General features: G+C 29.1%; 2 protein-coding genes across 6 annotated transcripts in view; one reads left to right on the top strand and one right to left on the bottom strand.

Annotated features, from left to right (window-relative positions):
* LOC147816041 (FERM, ARHGEF and pleckstrin domain-containing protein 1-like) overlaps positions 1 to 4,447 on the top strand; it is a 46,930-nt gene extending 42,483 nt beyond the window's left edge. For 2 of the 5 annotated variants that reach the window (XM_087158033.1, XM_087158029.1), the window contains 2 exons: positions 1,759 to 1,909; positions 4,004 to 4,447. The gene's annotated coding sequence lies outside the window, so the exon portion shown is untranslated. The remainder of the gene's footprint in view (positions 1 to 1,758; positions 1,910 to 4,003) is intronic. The other 3 variants (XM_087158030.1, XM_087158031.1, XM_087158032.1) reach the window with 3 other exon arrangements.
* Positions 4,448 to 4,566: 119 nt separating this feature from the next.
* LOC107451926 (eukaryotic translation initiation factor 4 gamma 1-like) lies at positions 4,567 to 13,441 on the bottom strand. Its single transcript, XM_087156695.1, has 8 exons — positions 13,386 to 13,441; positions 10,317 to 10,485; positions 10,126 to 10,202; positions 8,328 to 8,493; positions 6,483 to 6,581; positions 6,316 to 6,387; positions 6,065 to 6,133; positions 4,567 to 4,716 (listed from the first exon to the last, which is right to left on the bottom strand). Exons 1-7 carry the CDS (start codon positions 13,439 to 13,441, stop codon positions 6,086 to 6,088), a joined length of 687 nt encoding a protein of 228 aa, XP_087012821.1. The 3' UTR covers positions 4,567 to 4,716; positions 6,065 to 6,085.
* Between the last annotated feature and the right edge of the window lie 4,305 nt (positions 13,442 to 17,746).

Here is a 17,746-nt window from a genome sequence, read left to right on the forward strand (position 1 = left end):
CTTGAATTGGGTGGAAGCAGTACTTTTCTGAATTTCCTTCTAAAAGGATATGTCAATTGCTCTTAATTATTTTGACATAAGACCTGTCTATGCTTCACTTATCAAACGTTGACAAAACTTCTGAACAGCCTATATTTTGCAACTGTTGTAGGTTTATTGGAATATACAATAGGGATATGCAAGCTCTATTTGTTTGGGTGCACTGTGCGTTGAAGCTCTAATTTGTTTTGTTGTGTCCTTTACTTCCAGACTTTTCAATTAGTTAAGCTTTTTGGCAACAACCTTATTGTTAATATTGTTGTTATTTATCAATTTTATTGAAATAAAGTATGATAATTATGACTGCAATTAATATTTAATTAATATTTTGCTTCTTTTAATCTTAATAGTTCATGTTGCTGTATTTTCCTAATCCTTGATTGTTTTCCTAATTTTACTTCAAACTTGATGAATAAATTAAATAATATTTATTATGAAATACATAATTTTAAATGGTAACATTTTTTATTAGGTTTCCTCTGTAATCAATAGGCCTATGTTTATATTAAACCCTGATTTTGCATCCTTTTTCTAAGGAGGAGAATATTATCACCAAAAAAAGAAAGAAAGAAGTAGTTTTTCTATATAATTAATTAGTCAGTTAATAACGAAATTTATTTTCGAAATAAGCATGTCTCTCATTTAATAACAGAAGACCTTCCCCTACAATACTTAATGTTAGTATCAATAACTTCTGAAACTTTCACTTGATTTCTTTGAAAAAATTTAAAGCAGTGTTCATGTACTTTGAACCTTTCTTCGATTTTTTTAAAAATGAAATATCATATTTAAGAAAAAAATGCCTTCAAAGTACTAAATACCTTATTGAAAAAAAAAATGTATGTGTGATGGAATGACATTAGAGCAAATGTTCAATGACAGCAAACATTCAAACGTTAGAAAAAATTTAAAATGCTTGATTGAACATGAAAATTTAATTTAATGAAATATTTCAAATGAGAAACTTACTGCACACGAAGGAATCTTGACCAATAAGCTCTCATTCTTAAGTACTTGGTCACAAGTGGACAGTAATTGGATGCAGCTGTTAATTTCAGATACTATCTTTCTTATTTGTCACGAAACTCTTCAAAATGCATCCACTCCCTACAAACATAATATGTAATAACTTCAATTTTCAGAAAAACGTTTTTTTTCCTTTCTAGTATTTAATTTATTTTTAAGTTTTATAAAAAATTTGCATAAATATGTTCTTAAATCTGTACTAAAAATTCTGTGCCAATCTGTAAATTATTTTTACTAATTTCTGTCCAATTGCTGTTTTTGTGTAGTAACATATTAACTTAATGAATGCAATAAATGTTACATTTAACCAATTTATAAGTTACATTATTATTTGCATTAATTGTTTCTCAAAACTTAAAATTCAGTCAGTTGGAGCATTTTTGCAAAATGTTTAAACGGGCCCTTGAAGAAGTTTTTATTCATAATGTTATAATAATTTTGCTTAATTACAATATTTCATTATATTATTATGAATAATTCACATTAGTTATTATTATTATTATAATATCACATTAGTCATTAGAGTGCTCCACAAAAACTGCAAATGGAGTGCGCAGAACAAAGTGCTTTAACTTTGCATTTATTAATAAATCTTGTGACAAAATGGAAATATAATTTAGATATAGTTAGAATAATATGCATTTTTCACAATATTATTCCCCAATACTTCACCATAATGTTCTCCTTTTACAGATTTAGAAAAAAATAATTGAAATACCCTTTCAATATTCTTCAAAAATTCTGTTCATTCACAGTATATGTAGTGAATTCCAGGTTCAAAGAGAACAAGGAGATCAGAAGTAGAAACAGCCATGAGAGAAGAAAAATGTGCAATTAAAGAAAGGTATAGAATATTTACAGTGTTTTCTAATGACCAAAATTAAATGTACAGTTATTATTAGATGATTTAACAAAATATTACACTCTGACTTGCTTTCAAAAAATTTTATATTGTGAAATTAATTTCAGTTTTTATCACTGTTTATTCTTCTTACTGCATTAAGAAACCATCTTGATTTCTAAATATCATTATATATCTAAATAATTCAAAAGTATAAATATTATTGTGTCATATTGTTGCAATGATGCTTTATAGGAAAAAGTAAGAAAATGTTGTATTTTCACGATTGTTTAACAAGAATCAATCAATTAAAAATCATGAATAGTTCTACTGACTTTTTAGTGTAAAATTAAATGTCTATTTATTTCTTCTAATAGATTAACTATCTGAGAATTAAAAAAAAAGAATGAAAATAACTATGTGAAATCCAATTATCAAAATATATATTTGAATTCTTTGTCATCTTTAAGTTGAGCAATTTGTTTTGATACTGATAAAAGTGTGTTCAAGACTGAGACAAACTACTTGATTTTGTAAAAGGTTACTTTACTTGTCTCAAGATCTCAAACACAGTTCATCCGATTTCTATTCTGTGTTAATGAAATTATCTATAAGGGAATTTTCTGAATTGTGTCATCAGTTTTGAACTTTTAAGAGATAACCCTCAAAAATTATTATTATTTTTTGTTGTTGTTGTTGAAATGGGTGTGTTTACAAAAGCAAGATTAGCAGTTCATTTTCAAAGGGTTTTATGTACAAACTTTTGTTGCAAAAGGAAAAAAATGTAACATTTAATATACTAGTTAACTTGATAGTCTTCTCAAATCATAAAATTATCATCTCTTTAGGTCATATAAGGTTCATAATGTTTCAAACTGTACATTTAATGAATGTATTTAAACGAGTTGTAAAGCTAGTAAAATTTAATAAGAATACCTGTAGAATAATGTTTATGATGAAATTAAGAGAATCATCTCCATCATTCTTTAAAAAGATAGCTTCGATTGACAGTTCTTCAAAATAAAAGTCAACGTTTATTTGATTTTCGTACCTTGCTGTTGGGATTATAAAAATATTATAAATAAATCATTGTGTTATTTACAAATATTATTTTAGAAAAGTAGTACCCACTTCTTCCTTTTATGGTATTTGGTTAACTATGAAGTCTTCTCAATATATTTAAATGAAGAAACTTTTTAAATTTTTCAATAGCACTGAATTTCCAAGATTCATATTTCTTGTGTTAAAAGGCTTTCAAATGAAGGTTAGTTTTCTTGAATCTTTCATAAACCTGCAAATCATATTTAGCTATACTGAGCCATTTTTTTAAAAAATTATTTTGTACATAGTCAAAAATAAGACCTGTTATAAATGTAACCTGTTTACATGTTGCTACCAAGTCTATGTCTCACATTGACTAAACCATTAATTCAAAAAAGGCTGTTGAGTAGTTGGATTCAACCTAAAGATCAAAAAATTTGTAAACACCTACATGGTTTCAAATCAGTGGTGTGCACATAGGGGTTCAACCAACGATTTAGTATTACACCAAAACTTTGTAAATAGCTAGTAGTAGATCACTAGCATATATTTTTATTAGGAAATTGAATTTGAATACTTGGCTTACATTAAAAAACTTTTGAAGAATAAAATATAATTTTTAAGAAACTTTAATAATGAATTTGAAGATAATTAAATTTCAATATTTTACATTTAAGAATTATTTTATATGAAATAATACATTTGTTACAAAACAATAACTTCAATTTACATTTACATAAAATTGAATTCAATATATCGATTTGAATTTTTTGTTTTAGGCGGACCGGGAAGTAATGTTATTTCGGTGCATTAGATATTCGTTAGTCTCAAAAACCAATTCATTTTTTTAGATTTATTTTTGATTTGGCATTGAAAAGTTGTTGCTAACAAGAATGAATACATTACTGATTAAAAATAAAATCTTGATACCCAATATCAAATGCACCGAAACGACATTGCTTTCCGGTCCCCCTAATATATGTATGTTCCAATATGATACTTCCTTTTAAACTTTTTGTCCTCTCCAGAAAATACATTATTTCTTACCTCTTTCAGGAGTATTGTCGATGGAGAATTTTTGCCCCAAGCATTTACATTCCCTGGAACTCTGCTGTTTCAAATCAACTGAGAAGTCCTTAGCATCCTCTATATAGACCTGATATAGTTCCATGCAATAATCAATTGTTTGGTCACCTGAAGAAATGCTACCATGTTTTTTATACAGTGAAAAAAAGCCTTGCTTAGGAATCTGCAGAGGGATTTTAGAAAGGGTATTGAATAATTTAATGCAACGTACGCATATTTGCTTAGACTACTTAAGGCTTCTTTTGTAAATGACACTGTGTTACAATTTGCTGCTGATATCAATACAAAAACTAACATCTCATGTACTAATTCATTTCTATCTCACCCCGTTTTTTTGTTCTTTCAAAATTTTGCTTTATTTCTTATAAATCTTACTTTCCTTTTGAGCCTTAAAATAAAATTTTATGAACTTGATTTTCCAATGTTTGTTTTATGTTTATGACATTTAATCTGTGTTTCATTTCTCTTTTTTTTATTGAAAAATTAAACTATAACATGACAAATGTTTCAAAGTACTGTTACCTACCTCCAATTATTTGTGCGAAAATTTTTTTATTGTCCATTGGATGTGTGTGTTTCTTTGAGAGTAGATCTTGTATCCAAAGTGCAGCTGATGCAGCTTTAGAGATATCTCTAAAATGACATCTGGTTTCTCTCTTAAATAAAGAGCACTTTTTCACTATCTTAAAAATGACAAAAATCAATTTAACATTCTTTATAAAAAGACAGAACAATGTGTATCTTTCACAAAACACAATTTGCTCTCACCACCCATAATAACCATCTCCAAAAGAGCAATTCAAAAATATTTGCAAAGGAATGCTCTGCAGTGTTTAGGAAAAATATCATCAGAAAATTCTTCATTAAAAATAACCTTTTCCAATCATTACAATTTTGAAATTGAGAAGAGTAAGTAAATTAACACACTGTTCTATTTATATTTATAGATGAGTACCATAATAAGCTTGAATTTAAGGATCGTTCACTATTCAAGTTTTACATCTAGGTTTAGGATAGTCTACGATAGATCTTCATCACTTTGCAATTTTTATTTCACTTTTTTATCAAATAAAGATAAAATTTAATTAAAATTTTAAGTTGAGCCATCCACTAATTGCACAAAGTATTAAAAACTTTTAATCTTACTGAAATTGTGATTTTCTGAAGTTCCAATACTGTAGAGTTACTTTACAAAAATAATCAATCAAGATTTTAATAAAGTACAAGCTTAGAGCTTATCAAGCATGGACAGTAAAAAATAACATGATTTAAATTTGCTATTTTAGAAACTTTAATTACTTATTGTTTTTATCATTTTATTAAAAAACAATTGCTGTTTAGATTTCACTGATCACATAATCTTCATCAAACAGCTTTTATCATAGCTTTTTAATGTTTAATTAATAACATGATCATATAGCTCTTTAATATTTAATTCAAAAGTTATGCTGAAACCTAACTACTGTTTTAATGTAATATTTATTTCCCCTCAAAAGTACACAAGAATTTTCTAAACTAAAAAATTAATGATTAATCAAGTTAATTTTTTTTTTGTTGCATTAATAGATTTTATGAACAATATAGGTCCTAAAATTAGAAAATTGGGGTTTCAAGATTTTTCAATTTTACTTTATCTATCCATTTGAATCTTAAGAACTTGTAAAAATAGGTTACTGATACTGGTTTGTTGAAAAATATACAAACTCTTAAAAAAATAATCAGAAAAATTTCTTTCCAACTACAATTTTAAGAATATTACCATGTTTTCTTTATTAAAAAAATTAACTGTAATGTAAAACAGTTATCTAAAAAAAAAAAAAAAAAAAAAAAAACGAAGAAGGGGATAGATGTCTAATAAGGGAAATAAGATGCTGTTTAAATAAAAAGCAAATAAATGAAGTTATGGCTTACATCAAACTCAAGGTTAAAATAAAGCTTTCGATAGTTAGTTCTCACGATAATAAAATTAAAAAATATAAACACTGTCTAACAAAGCCTATCAAGAAGGTTTCGGCAAACAAAAACTCCTACCTTAGACTATGGCTGCCTTTACTACTTTCTGTAGAAGACGTCCACCCCATGTTGTTCCCATGTTTCGAGCTAAACAAAAAAGATGGAAAATAATGCACAGGAAAATTGCTTTTCAGTCACAATACCTATAATTTAGCTAAAATAAATTGCTTAAGAAACACACACACAAATAATAATAAACAAAATAAAACAGAATGAGATTGTGTTTGGCCCCACATCTGACGTATTAAGGAATGGTCACATATACACACCAGTGGTTTTCTTCTGTCTCGGTGATCAGGTACCCTGTTTTGGAAAGACATGTTCCATAGAACCCAATCATTCTAAAAGACAAAAACAAATTTAAATGCTAAATTTTAAACCTCAAACAAAACTTAAAGTACAGTTGTTTGATAGGGCATAGTATTTGATGACTTACCCTTTTTAAATCAATAACATCTTGCAACATTAACCTGACCCTAGAGCTAGTTAAACGTTTGTCTACTATCTTTTGCATTTGTAAGAAATAATTTTCCATCTGAGAAAGAGAGATTCCCAAAATATGGGTTTAAAATAAGAGAAAATATGCTAAAATATGTTTAATTACAATATATATTACATCAATAACAGATTATGTAAATCAAATACACCAGTTTATATAAATTCCTTTTGGTAAAAATTGAAGAAAACAATTTCAACTCATTGTTGGTAATTTAAATTAATAGGTTATATTTTTGAATTCTAATGAGTAAAATTTTTTGCATCATATTAAATATAGTAATATATGGTAGCAAAATCCAAAATATAAATAATTACTATTTTAAGAAGATCATCAGAAAGATATTTATTAATTGTAAAGTTATTCAAACCCATATTAAGTTGAATTAGGTAAGAAAAAATTCAAACTGAAATATTTTAAAATTAAGCTGTAATTTTCACCTTTTAACAACCAAAAAAAATTTTTAAGTACTTAAAAAAAATCTGAATTGGAAATAATTTTTTCTTTTGTTGAAAATTCTTAGGTATGCATAAATGAAAAAATAATTTCCAAGAGTTAACATTATCTAGGTATATTAACTAGTTCTTGGCAAAGGACTAAGGGGAAAAATTCATAATGTTTAGTTGGCTCGCATGATAAACAAAAATTTCAACGGTTTCTGATTCCATTTGAGAGCGTGGAAGAAGCCTGCAATCAAAAGTCTCCTACAAATTTTAGGTTTTATGTGAAAAAGTACTTCCTAATCCAGCATCGAGTATGCGGCGTGGACCTGTGAGTAATTCAGTCAACATGTAAAATGAGTAGAGCTTTCTTGCAATGCAGATAACAATATGGTGAAATGATTTGAGAAAATTCTGCGAAGAACATTGAAAAAACCACACTTTTTGCGAAATTTATAACAGAAATCGACACTGCACCTTGCAAACACCTTATGAAAAAATGCACCTTATGAAGCCTTTTAAAAAACAAAAAATAAGTACCTCTTAACAATGCAACACTCAGATATCTCTAGTGACATCACCTTTCATTTTCTCAGTTTTTAAATACGATACTTTGATTCAAGGCAACAATATTATGAAGCAAAATTTTTCCTTATCAATAAAAAGTAACTGAAAATTACCACAAAATTTATAAAACATACAATATGAAATTCGGTACTATTAGAAAGGTATGTCACGATAGCATTGATTAAAAGCATGGCGATTATTCTTGAAAATCTAATTTAAGCAAACTTGAATGTGCATATTGTGTTGCAATTCATAGAGGTATTATTATAATAATTTTTCATATTTGCAACGATACAGAACTTATATTTATGAAATCCTCACAAATAATGAATAATAAAAAACGTTATACATATTGCAAATTAATACTTAAGTAAATGATAACGAAAATGCTAAAATCCAATAAATCCCTACTAATTATTGGAAACCCTCCAAATAGGATTAGGCAATCTCGGGTGGTTTTGATATATCTCATTCTGACTTACTAGTTACTTGCTAATATCTAAGTTTTTTTTATTTTTTCCACATTTAAATCGGATAACACCAATACATACACTTTTTCGACAAAGAATACAGAATCGACAAGGACTGATCTGTATAAAGGTCTATTGTTCTATAAATCAGAAAGTAATGTGTTTAATAAGCTTTTTCAACAAAAAAAAAACTTTTTTTAATTTGAAGATAAGTTGTCTTTTTAAACTTATATTATTTACAAGAATACTTTTCTCACATTTTATTACAAGTAAAAGCACAGATCAAAATGAAAACAAAGAACACTTACACTTTCACCTTCAATTTTTCGCTCATCGAATTCTTTACCTATTGCTTTCAGAAATTGACACAAACACTCAAGTGATACTTCATCTCCTTGGGAGATGAGCCTCTTTATACATTCATGCATGATAAGTTCAGTTAACATTCCAAGGCGAAAGAGTTCACCAATAAATCTAAAAAAAAAAAAAAAAAAAACGAAAATTGTAATGTACTTTAAATTTGTTTTTATATGCATAAAATTTATATAGAATTGAGAATACTAACAGCCAATATTTAAAACTAGAACTTTTGATCTTACTCGTCTTTTATTGAAAATCGATATACTGATAAACAAACAAAACTGATAAGAATGCCAGAAATGATTAACTATCATAAGAAAAATAAAAACAGACCGATAAATTTTTTGTTTGTCCCTACATACCTTTTTATTAAAATAAATTATCATTATATTTTCTAGTAAGCCATAGCCACCAATACATGCAAATAATAATCAGTAAGGTGATTCACTAAACAATTGCGGGTGAGGGCTTTTTAATATGCAAAAATCTGAAGGCTTATAAAAAAACATAAATTATATTTAGCATATGTTTAATTCTTATGTGAAATGTGTGTTTGCTTAATATAATTTACATACACCAATATACATAACTAAAAATCAGATAGGTTTCAGATAAAAAAATCAAAAGATTAAAAAAGAACTACATAAGTTTTTTTCAACATTTAACATCTGAATGTTTTTTTATATCCATTTTTATGTGAAGTATTCCTCTTTCAGAAATTTTTTATGACAAATTGCTTTAAGAAATAAAATTTTGTTAAAGTAGGAAATAGAGTTTCCTTTTAGTCACAAAACTATGAATAATAATAAATTATAATGTTTTAATCAACTGTCATAAAATTTTGAAATTTGTCAATTTTTCAGGTGTTCAAAAAGCATAAAAAATATGATTTTCTTTAAAAAACAATAAGAGTTTACAATTACAGAAGAGTCTCGATTGTTCGAGTTTCAGATAAATCTGAGCTAAATAAGTCTTGCTTCCAAACAAAGACCAACGCACGCACAACACTTAACTACGACTGAATCTTGAAAAACAAATTTGTGTATTAAACACTGAAACATATGAACAATGTTTTTACACAAAACATCAGACAATTATTTTAAAATACAATGAACCTGATGCAGTAATATAATGAATATTGTAACTTGGTGTAATGCAGTAAAAGTACCCTGATCATTTAATGTAAATAAATTTTCTTTAAATATATCTTTCACTTGAATACTGAATTTCAAAAAATTGCTTTATTTCCATTTATTTAAATATTTCTTAAATTTTAAACTTTCGAAAGTGCGAGGCTGGCTCGGTGCCGCTCACCTCCGAGATTCTACAGCACAGATCTACATTTTACTTAATATCAGATATTATCAATTTTAGTAGCTATTTAAAATATATAGCTGAAAACTACATAACATTTTAAATTATTTTGATATTTTGTTATGTGATCATCAAATTTACAATAAGGCAAAAAATACTACCTTAATGAAACAGCTTGTTACTCTCTTAACACTATGAATCAATTTGAATTTAACGTTTCAGTCATGGTAATTCAAATATTAAAAAAAAAAAGAATATAATTTTTTAAAAAAAATAACACAAATATTTGTTCCTAATTTTAGCAATTAGTAAGATATAAAATAAAGTTATATATAATTTTAGTTATTAGAGATTTATGTGTTATTTCTTAAGGATATTTCAATATACACTAAATATATAAGTTAAAACTTTTTTAGTGTATGAAATAATCACCTTGTATTGCCAAGCTGCCTATATCTCATTGTCTTATCTTCATCATACATTTCCTGCTCTAACTCTTTATTTTCTTCCTACAACAGAACAAATTTTAAATGAGTATAGATATTAATTGTAAACTATTTAAAAATATCCGCCACTTCTTGGGAAAAACAATTTTTCTAGCTTATTACAATAATTTAACTCACTGGAGCAGCTTCTTCCAGAGCCTTAACCCTTTCGTGTTTCAATTCATCACCTCTACCCTCTTCAAATTCTTTCTGGCACTTTGTTAAGAGAATTTCACGGAAATTCACGTAGTCTTTATTCTTAGTGGGCACTTTAATGTATTTAAAAAACGGATAAATTAATATACACCTGAACACTTTTCACAATAATTTTATTCAAAATTAGTTGGCCTACCAATGCCAAATGATTGCACAGGGGACACTGGAGTTTGGCTCGGCCACAGCTTCCTCAAATATTAAATCAATGACTGTGCACAATTTTTCCTCAGTGTCGATGTTAAGATTTTTGATTTGAGTCAATAGAGTTTCAAACTTGTGTGGCGTGAGTTTATTAAGGATTCCTTGGACACTTCTTTCAAGTTCCTCTTTTTCCAATTAATAATAAAAATGGGCATCATTATTTGTATTACAAACTTGTATATTTTAACTTAGTAAAATTTTGCATCGACCCTTCCTATCAGTGCCGTAACTTCACCTCTCGGGGCCCTGGGGCAAAAATTTTTGGCGAAGGCCCTTTCAAAAACTTTCAGTACTCCATCTCTAATCGTCATTTTCGCTATTTATGTATTATGTTAGCGAATATGTTTATGAAAACAAGTTATTTGTTCGCATATAAATTGGATAACAAAACATTGTAAGTTTTCCACATGGCAAAATACAAAATTTCAGCGAAATCGATTAATCCTGAGAAATTAAATTTTAAAAAAGTCGTACTTATAAAACTCAATTTCTCAAGAACTAATCAACCAATTTCGCTCAAATTTTGTATTTTCCATGTGGAATTAGATACTTTAAAATGATACAAAAAAAATGCCTTACGATTCAAAAGTTTTCAGACTATTATTGTCTCGTAGTGGACTGATCGTTAAGACTCGGCTCCCAGCAGATCACCGAAGTCAAGCTTCACTGGCTGCTGTCAGTTTGCGGGTGTGTGACCACTTGGATCAGTCTGCGTAGGGACCGAGGGTGTGCGGTATTGGTCCTCGTTAAACTGTTCTACCATAAAGTGCTCGACTTCGCGTGCAGGTCGCCGGGCTACCGAACCGGGGGTGCCATCCTCTCTGCAGAGGATCAAACCTCAAGGTATGTTTCCCAGACCGTCGCCAATAGCCTATTGTGTAGCACTAGTGCGACGTAAATGATCAACAACATCAGACTATTATTAAATAAAAAATAATAAATATTTACTAAAAGTTTTTTTTTTTGCATGGAATTATCTTTAGATAAAAGAATTTTATAATAGTGTGCAAAAATGTTTCAATTCCCTTAACATTTGGGGGTAGCCCAAATGTTATAGCCCACCCGGATAGCCCACCCGACCCAACTATTGGGACCATATTTCCCAGATTACAGCTACCTCCTATATTACGGGGGTTAGAAAATCGAATCTGTTGAACAAAAGTTATATTTATTCAGGGAAAGTATGTTTTTGTGTCTGATTGCGTAACTTAAAATAAAATATCGTGCACTAATTAATTTGCATATTTGAAGTCACACCCTCGAATTATTAAGATGGAGGCCTAGAACGTGAAGATCCGATCATTAAATCAAAAGTTATTCAGGGTGGTAAGTTTTTGGTTCACTGCACATAAATGTTACCAATTTACGGCATCTCACCGAGGAAATATGACTAGGGGGGGGGGGGAGTTATTCATGTTGTCTCCTCTTGTCTCGCATGTCCACAGTAGCTTCCTTTTCCTCTAAATATAATGCTAATCATAAAATACCAATTTTATAAACCTGTTGAATCCGGTTACTATACCGTTAGAAAGGTCTTTTCAAGACAAAACCATTATAATAATAAAAATTATTTTTTAGTTTCAAATCTAAAAGTTTTTGATCGCGTTATGGAAACTGAAGGAATTATAGACTTTTTTTTCTATCGGCATATGTATCCACATTTTAAAAAGTCCTAATTGAAAAAATATACAGAAATTCTTTCTCTATATACATCAATTAACAAAAAACAAAGTTGCTTTACTCCAATATGGACAGGTCCCTAGAAAATATAGCTATATTTTGAAAAGAATTCGTTCTTGAATATTTGGCCTATGTATTCATGACGCCTTGTAATCATATCGATGGTTCAAAACTAAAACAACGCTTCTGCACTCACTTCTCATTCAAATAACATGAGAAGATAGTGCAGAAGTGTCGTTTTAGTTTTGAACCAACGATATGTGACAAAATTGTGCCGAAGGGCAATGTATATATTTTTTTAATGAAAGAAAAATGAGAAAAAGTCAAAGCATATTTGCTAATTAAAAAAAAATTCTTTTTAATGGTTTCTCATGGCAATGAATTTTAATTGCTACGGATTTCTAAGCTGATGTTCATAGCTTTTTTATTAAATTAAATGCGTTTTTTTTATTAAATTAAATATGTTTTTTTTAGATAAAATAAAGATTGCATTTCATTTTTTAATGAAAACAAAGTTGTTGAAAACCCTAGAAATTCGAAGTTCCAATTTAAAAAATTTAAAGGTCTTAATAATTTAAAAAATATAAAATAAGAACAAAATTCATGCACACAATAAACAGTAAAATTATCAATTAAAGTACTATGCAAATTAAATTTTATATACGAACATAAAGAAAAGCAATTTTTATGTTACCATTCTTATAAAAGAATTCTAACAGTATATAAATATAAAATTTAAATGAGTTAATGCAAACATTTACTTACCTCCTTATAAATAAATTTACATTTGGTTTTCTTGTTTTCCAAAGAAATTTTTTATTAAGAATGGGAATTATTGATATCACGATTTATGTTTGAAAAAATGAAGTTGCAAATAATTTTAAAAACTCTTAATTAAAGTTAAATTTCAATTTCAAAAATTGAACAAAACAAAAGGTAACAGAATTTATATCTGAATTAAAAATGGTTAATTTAAATGACGCAATTAAATGAGTTAAAAACTGGAATTTAACTGCAACGTTTTACGTTTGTCTCAGAAAAAATCTCTTGACAAAATGACCTAAGTAAATGTTAACAAAAGTCATCCCCTTGGATCCCTTAAAAGCTTACATCCGTTTTCCTAGAACATCTGGATAATTGCTAGTTTCAGACAACTTAAGGGACATATAGATGGTACTGTAAATATATGACATTTTATAAAAGCACAAAAGAGCCCAGGGTCATAAAAATGATTTAGGCAATTTAAAGAAGGAAAAGGTCATTTTCCCATGGTGTAAAAGGAGATGGCTATTTTTTGAGGAGTCAGATAACTGTGGGTCAACTCTGTGGGGGATATGAAGGTTTTAACACCTTCATACCACCCACAGTCAAAAGATGCTTTCAAATATATCTATTAGTCTCAGTGTAGAATGCATTTTTCAGGATGCAAAACAGTGGTGCTTATTTTAGTTTTCTAAACACTTGTTATGTTTTTTTATGATGTGCTCTTCTTCTCTTTTCGTGTTTTTGTTTTAAATTTTTTTAATAAATTAAAAGTTGTAATATGTAGTAAAAAATTGAAACAAAACCGAAGCATTTTTCTTGGGGGGGGGGGGATTTCTATTTCAATTTGAAAAATAGCTATTAAATTGGGAAAAAAGTAGTTTCTTTTTCTGAAATTCTCAATTCTGTTTTACTTTATTGTAGCGAATTTCAAATTTTCAGAAGGGGAGGCTAAAGTTTTCGATTTGGAAAATAGCTTTAAAGTCGAAAATAAGAGTTAAATATAAATTTTACTCGACTTTATTCTTGCGAATGTCTGATATTCAGAAGGGGTGAAGTATATTCTTCACCCCCTCACTTTAAGAAGAAAATAAAATTTTCTTTTTTAAAAATAGCTTCAAAGTTTTTTTTTTTTTTTTTTTAAACAATTTTACTAGACTTTATTATTTCAAATGTCTAAATTTCTGAAGATACTAAAAACATTTTAGCCCCCCGTACTTTATATCAGAAGAAATTAAAGTTTTCTATCCCCTTACTATAATTTAAGAGGAAAATGAAGTTTTCTATTTGGAAAATATCGTCGAAGTTATGAAACAAAAAAAAATTTTTCCTCTAAAATTTTCAACTTTACTTGATTTTATTCTATTAATGTCTAAATTTCAGAAGATGAGAAGCAAATTTTTCACCCCCTCACTTTTATTTCAGAAGAAAATAAAGCTTTCTATTTGGAAAATAGATTCAAAGATGACATTTTTTTTTTAGTTACCAATTTTTATTATTTTTGAGCTCTTTGAAATTTCAGAAGGGGCGAAACACTATGTTCGCCCCCTCATTATTATTTCGGAAGTAAATAGAGTAAAAATTGGAAATAAAATACTTTTTCTACTTTTACTTTACTTTTCCAAAAGTCAAAAACCATATTAATCGCCCATAACAGAATAACTTGATGTATATCTTCAAAGCTGAAAAAGAATAGCTTTTTTTTCCCTCTAAATTTACCTACTTTACTAGACTTCGTCTTGGCGAATAACTAAATATCAAAAGAGGCAAGGCACATAAATGTTAGAGGAATATAAAGTTTTCTATTTCAAAAATAGCTTCAAAATTGAAATTTTTTAAATTACTGATTTTACTTGACTTTATTTTTGTGAGTGTCTAAATTTCAGGAGGGGCGAAACGCATCGTTTGCCCCGTCATCTAAATTTTAGAGGGGCCCTCTGCCTCCCCCTGGTAGGCACGCCACTGGGTCTGACGCAATCAACTACATGCAGCTGTGGCCTTTCCCCTTCTCTGCAAAGCGTGTTTGCTCTTTTAAGAAAGGGAAATATTTTGTGAAAAGGTGTTTTACCGTTTTTTACCCTTCCCTTTATGTTATAGTGGGTACGCAATTACAAAAAAGACAATTTTCATCAACTCTATCTTAACACAATTTCTTTCCGACATATATATAATTAGAGTGCTTTATTTTGAAAAAAAAAAGTCTCTTCATATGGGGCCCCCTTGACCGTCGGGGCCCCGGGGCGGTGCCCCGACAGCCCCGGCGTAGTTACGGCCCTGCTTCCTATAGAGTGAAAATAAAAAAAAATTTAAAATTCAGAAAAATGTAATTTCTACTTTATACAAAATAGCCGGCCAGGTGGCCGAGTGGTTAGCGTGCCTGACTACGAAGCCAATGACTGCCGGTTCGAATCCCGCTCTGGGCATGGGTGTTTCTCTCTCTGTGTTGTCTTCTGCTGCGTGAATGTGGCCCATCCTATGAACGGGTATTTGTGGCAGTGAGGCGTGGGTAATGTTGCTCGCCTCCGTGACTTTGGTTCACAGGAGCCCACTGCGTTACGATAAATGAGTAACACTTCCGGCATCTGCTACGGCGAAGAACGAAAGTTCAGTGCCTACCGCTATTAAAGAAAAAAAAAGCTTCATGCAAAAAAGAGAACAAATAAAAATGAATATTGAAAACGTTTACATTTTTTACCTAAAAAACAATTTCAAAGGCAAGTAAAACCTGCACCAGACAGATAAGCACAAAAAGCTATTATATATTCTTATAGGATGAAGGTATAACGAACTTATAAGTATGACTTAACTTGTGTATTAATTTTTAAAAATGTAATGAAACAAAGAATAGTTATAATCTCACAAGAATGATAAGGAAGGAGAGAAATTTTTAACATAATGTGTTTAATTGCACATTAGAGCATACAAACAGAAACAGTAACACATTTTTTCATTAGTGATGTGAATTTTTGATTCATCAAATGCAGTAGTCCTAATTGAATCACAGCATAACAAAATTATTAAACTTAATCAAAACTTTAATAGAATAAACTGATACCAACAAAAATATTTAATAAGTTAAAAAAAACCTAGATAGAAACCACAGTATTAATTTAGTAGAAAAGTAAGAGCATAATTACGAGTAGACTCAGGTAACTAAATATGCCTACTTAGATCCCAATCTTGTAATCAAACCACTTGATTTTTCCCAAAGCATTTCTGGAGTCAGTAAAACATTGTTGTATACAGGAAGAACTGACAATATTGCAAAATACAGTAGGATTTACAGCTGTTTTAAAATATTGTGATTTAGTTCTTGTAATTAAGCTAATCATGAAAATACAACCTTCATAAGTATGATCTCACCTTTATACGATTCATCAGGAATGCAATTAAATGATATTTCAGATGAATAAATTACATTGTTTAGTTATAATTATTGAGCTAAATGGATTGCATTCATTCTGAATATTTGATCTAACTTATGTGTAAAAAATAAAATATAAAGGAAAACAAGGCAAGATAGCCTGGTTGAAAGGACGTTTGGCTTTTGTCCGTAAGATCGAATCCCGTGGGATGAAGAATCCTGTGTATTAAATGGTGGGTGGTGCACCTTAAATCCTTCAGGATCACAAAGACCTCCAAGGTCCCATAACAAATCAGTATCTCTGTGGATGAATGAATGGAGTATGAATGGGCCCTCCCTGAAAAAAAAACGGCTGTGGCAGGTATGTGACTGAAAGTTTATTCTTGGCCATAAATTGCATCGCTGAAAAACAAGACATGGACCCTCAGCCTGAAATTCGTTTGGTTTTCCATTGTTGGTATTGGCAAGTGGCATAAATAACAACAACAGAAAACTTATGTCTGACCGAGGTATAGTAAACCACCAGAAAACCCAGCAAAATCTACAATAAACAGCATTTCACAATATAAAAAATCTTTGAAAAACATTTTTTTTTCAGTTTAATGCAGAGGTATAGTGGGAAATAGTATGATTGCAATAGTATATAGTTTGCTTCATAAATTATTAACTAACTAAATAAGTGGAGTCAATCTACAAAAAATAGTTTCCTTACGCAAAATTTTCTCATACAATGAAATTTTATTCAGAATGTTAATATTAAGCCATTTATTCAAAATATTTTTTATATAAGGAAATTGTTGTCTCCAGGGCTCGAAAAAACGCAGAAATTTTACCCGTCCCCTAGGACGGCTTGTCCAACAATGTACCCGTCCTCCTTTGAAACTAACCCGTCACTTCTAAATAAATAAAAATATAATTTTCTCTTATTTATTACAAACGTTTATATAAATTGCACAACGAATTAGTAGTTACTAGGATTACATTATACAGTAATAAAAGAAATACTAGTTTACTAATAGTAAAACCTAGTATTTCTATTGTGAAATAATTTATTTCTTTGATCAAATAATTTAAATAACAAAGGTTAAGTTATCTGTCAATTATCATGTCAATTTATCCGATGGTACCGCGTTTTTTAAATGAATCAAATATGATGTTCGCCAGTTCCACAATCAAGCCAATGATTTACAGAGGTTTCTGCACAGAAATCTGAAAGAGGTTTTTCATTTAGGTAAATGTTCATAAATGCGTTTAACGCTTCTTGTTTAAGACCAGTAAGTAATGTGTTTTTTTGTAAGTTCATTGCTGAAAAGCCCCTTTCAACCGCTGCAGTACTCCCAGACAG

The sequence above is a fragment of the Parasteatoda tepidariorum genome, chromosome 2 (genome assembly GCF_982258835.1).
Source record: "Parasteatoda tepidariorum strain Cologne lab strain chromosome 2, Ptep-v5.0, whole genome shotgun sequence".
NCBI classification, from domain to species: domain Eukaryota; kingdom Metazoa; phylum Arthropoda; class Arachnida; order Araneae; family Theridiidae; genus Parasteatoda; species Parasteatoda tepidariorum.

Bases quoted from the DNA above. Each gene is read 5' to 3' on its own strand.
- LOC107451926 (XM_087156695.1), bottom strand. From the start codon at position 13,441: ATGTCCCTTAAGTTGTCTGAAACTAGCAATTATCCAGATGTTCTAGGA. The intron at 10,203-10,316 runs GTGAGTTAAATT...GTTCTGTTGTAG, and splicing joins CTCTGGAAGAAGCTGCTCCA to GAAGAAAATAAAGAGTTAGA. The intron at 6,134-6,315 runs GTGTGTATATGT...TTTTTTGTTTAG, and splicing joins GAGACAGAAGAAAACCACTG to CTCGAAACATGGGAACAACA.